At 46.9% G+C, this 3,003-nt stretch overlaps 1 protein-coding gene across 1 annotated transcript; it reads right to left on the reverse strand.

Moving 5' to 3' along the window:
- Positions 1-551: 551 nt before the first annotated feature.
- On the reverse strand, positions 552-2,999 carry TXNDC15 (thioredoxin domain containing 15; the record flags this gene model as incomplete). The annotated part of the gene is made up of 4 exons (XM_010179797.1): positions 552-748; positions 1,565-1,695; positions 1,904-2,067; positions 2,658-2,999. Coding segments are annotated over 4 exons (834 nt in total), but the record flags the coding sequence as incomplete, so codon positions are not given.
- Positions 3,000-3,003: the final 4 nt, after the last annotated feature.

A 3,003-nucleotide genomic window follows, 5' to 3' on the forward strand; every position in this document is an offset into this window, starting at 1 on the left:
ACTAATCGAGTATCATCACAATTCACCAGTACATCCCTCTGAAGTGTTACTGTTTCAGAACACACGAACACGACCTGAGCGAGCTCACACATCCTAATTCCACTGCGTTTACCACGTTGTCCATATGCCCGTAGGATCGGTAAAAGCAGATCCTCAGACTCTGCCAGACCCGAAGCAAACCCAAGCAGTGCCACACATACAGGCCAGCATGCTGGAAAAACAGGGCTTCATCTACAAATCTCAGGGACCTCTTTGGAAGAGCAGAGAACTGAATCACCCATTTACAATAAAGTCCTTGAAAAATAAGCTGGTCAAGCGGCTTAATAAATACTTTTTCAGTTCATGTTTCTTTGTACTTGTTTACTTACCACATTAACGGCCACAAATTTCCTTTTTACAGATTCAATAATTGATAAATAAAGCAGATTTTTAGTGAAGATTATAAATTACAAACAAAAAATTCAAGAGTTCATTCTCATGTACTTCTAGTCCACACAAATTCCCACTTTACCAATAAGTGGGAAATTCTGTCTCTATTTTAGCATCTCCGATTATTCCTGATGTTCGTGCTCTTGTCCCGGGATCAGCCACCGGATGCTCTCCGTTCGGACAGTAGCATACATGACAAAGCTGGCCAGGAAGAGCAAGGAAAACAGAAGCAGCCAGTCTATACCCTTGGTCAGAACGCTGGGCAGAGGGCCTTCCCAGTCTGCCTCGGTCACAGCCACGTCGCTTTCAGCTTCTATACCTAAAAAAGGAACCACTTGATCAACACCAGCACCAAGGGCCACATTTGGAGCTGTGTTCCTGTGCTCAGACTAAGGCGCCTGTACAGTTAGACATAACTTTTTGATAAGATGGTCCTTGTATTGTCAATTCTTACATGTATTTTCATAACAGGAGAAGGCTTGTTCTGTCCTTCCACAGCGCAGCCATGTGTAGGTTTGTGTTTGGTTTTTCTGCTTGTTTGTTTGGATTTTTGTGAACTTTTGTTTGGTTGGTTGTTTATTTCTGCTGTATTAGTAAATGTAACAGTTTCTGGCCTCTAAGGAAGGCCCTCCTAGGCCAACGCGTAGGTTTTTTGTTTCGTTCCAGAAGAACACACCACCAAAGAACCAGAGAGCGGGCTAGCACTGAGCTCACTACATGGGCAACAGATGATGGGAACTGGAATCCTTTCGCTACCTCCAGCACAGGAACCAAAACCCATCTTGTCCCCTGCTGCTGTCAGCCTTACGTAGTTCTGGCAACGGTCCCGAGCTTCGTCTGCCTTTATTCCAAAATTAAATATCTGGGCAGGAAGATGTACTTGATCCTCCTGGCACCCTCCCCTAGCTAAACCCCCAACATCTCCCCCTACTCTGTGACAGCAACCCAGTGAGCTAAGTGAGCTTTCAGCATGCCCTAAAATCCCCAAAAACTGATTATGTAAACCTCTGCTGGGTCCTCTCAGGGTCTTAATGAAATTCATTTTAAAGACCAAACAGCAGGGAGAGGAAAGCCCAGTTTCGAGCTAAAAGCCAACCTGTTCTTCCTCCTGACACATCAGGGCTGATTTACATACCTGTCTGATTAAAAATGAAGTCTTTCAGTGTTTCCAGTGTTCTGTCTGTATGATTAAATCTAGCCATAGGTTTAGCACCTTGGAAAAGGAGGATATTGGGTACAGCCACGGTTCCAAATCTAGTTGATAAACTGGTGGATATAAAGCAAATAGAAAGCGTGAAGGAAAAGAAACCCACTGGAGACAGAAACAAAGATAGTCACCATACAGGAAGGGTCAGTTTTACTGAATTAAATTGTCACTTTATAAGAATAACCTCCCCCCCCACTCCTGGTACATCATACACACAACTTGCTGATGAAAAGAAACTGATGGCAGAGCACAGGAAGTGTGAGTTACCTGCTGTGCTGAGACGCATCCAGTGCCAGGAAGCGAAGAGTTGGAAATGCTCGAGGTAAAGAATTAAAATGAGGTGCCAGACTGGCAGAAAAGCGGCACCATGGCGTGTAGAACAAGACTAACGTACAGTCACTGCTGTTTGGGTTTAAGAACTCCATCAGGTCCTTGGAGAAAGCAGAAGAAGAGACATGTATGATAACACATTTGAGAGTACTAGTTAATATTGAATAGTATTAGTGAAATTCTGCATAGGAACGCGTCATTCAGCAACCAGTGACACACCTGGCAATGTTTCTCAAGCACCTGTACATTTGTCTAATCTTTTTTAAAAGAGATGGAGAAGTGCATTTAACTTTTTTTTAAAGATTTTTTTAAAGGTTATTTCTTGGGGAAAAAGAAAATACACACACACACAAACACACACAGCACTACAAGAAACAAGCTACAAACAGGCACTGGTACTGGCAGTGAGCACCGTGAACGATTTCAGAGAAAGACAATGATCCATGCAGCACAAAAGCTGACAATTCACAGACACGTGGACTGAGCTGTATCTCCACATTTTCTGCTCAGAGTGACATGAAAAGCCTCCTTGCCCAGATGTTTCCTCTTTTCAATAGTGCAGAGGATGTTAAGCAAGAAAATCCCTTAGGTCAAACACCGAAAGACACAGGCACCTGGCGCTGATGGGGCATCTTCAGCATCCTCACCCTTTCAAAACAACGTGAAGCAGCGAAACAAGCGATCCCCTCACCTGGGACACGTTGAGGATCTGCAGGGTGAAGCGGTCGATGCCGGTGATGTTTCTTTCCTCGCAGTTCACTTTGGGAGCTTTGGCGCTGTCGGTGCCGTTCGACTCCTCGGCGGGCGCCGGCAGCACCGTCTCCAGCACGGCGGGCTCCCGGCCCTGGCTGCCCGCCTGGCCCAGGGGAGCCGCAGGGCCGCTCCCCTCACCGCACGCATCGCAAGCCCCCTTGACGACGGCAGACGCCTGGCCGTCCCTCGCCTCCCCCGGCACCACCGAGAGCACCACGGCCTGTTGCGCGGGAAGCCCGCTGCCCAGCATCGCGTCCGCCATCTCCGCAGTCCGGTACCGCACC

Source organism: Mesitornis unicolor, unplaced genomic scaffold (assembly GCF_000695765.1).
Source record: "Mesitornis unicolor isolate BGI_N332 unplaced genomic scaffold, ASM69576v1 scaffold49522, whole genome shotgun sequence".
Lineage (NCBI taxonomy): Eukaryota > Metazoa > Chordata > Aves > Mesitornithiformes > Mesitornithidae > Mesitornis > Mesitornis unicolor.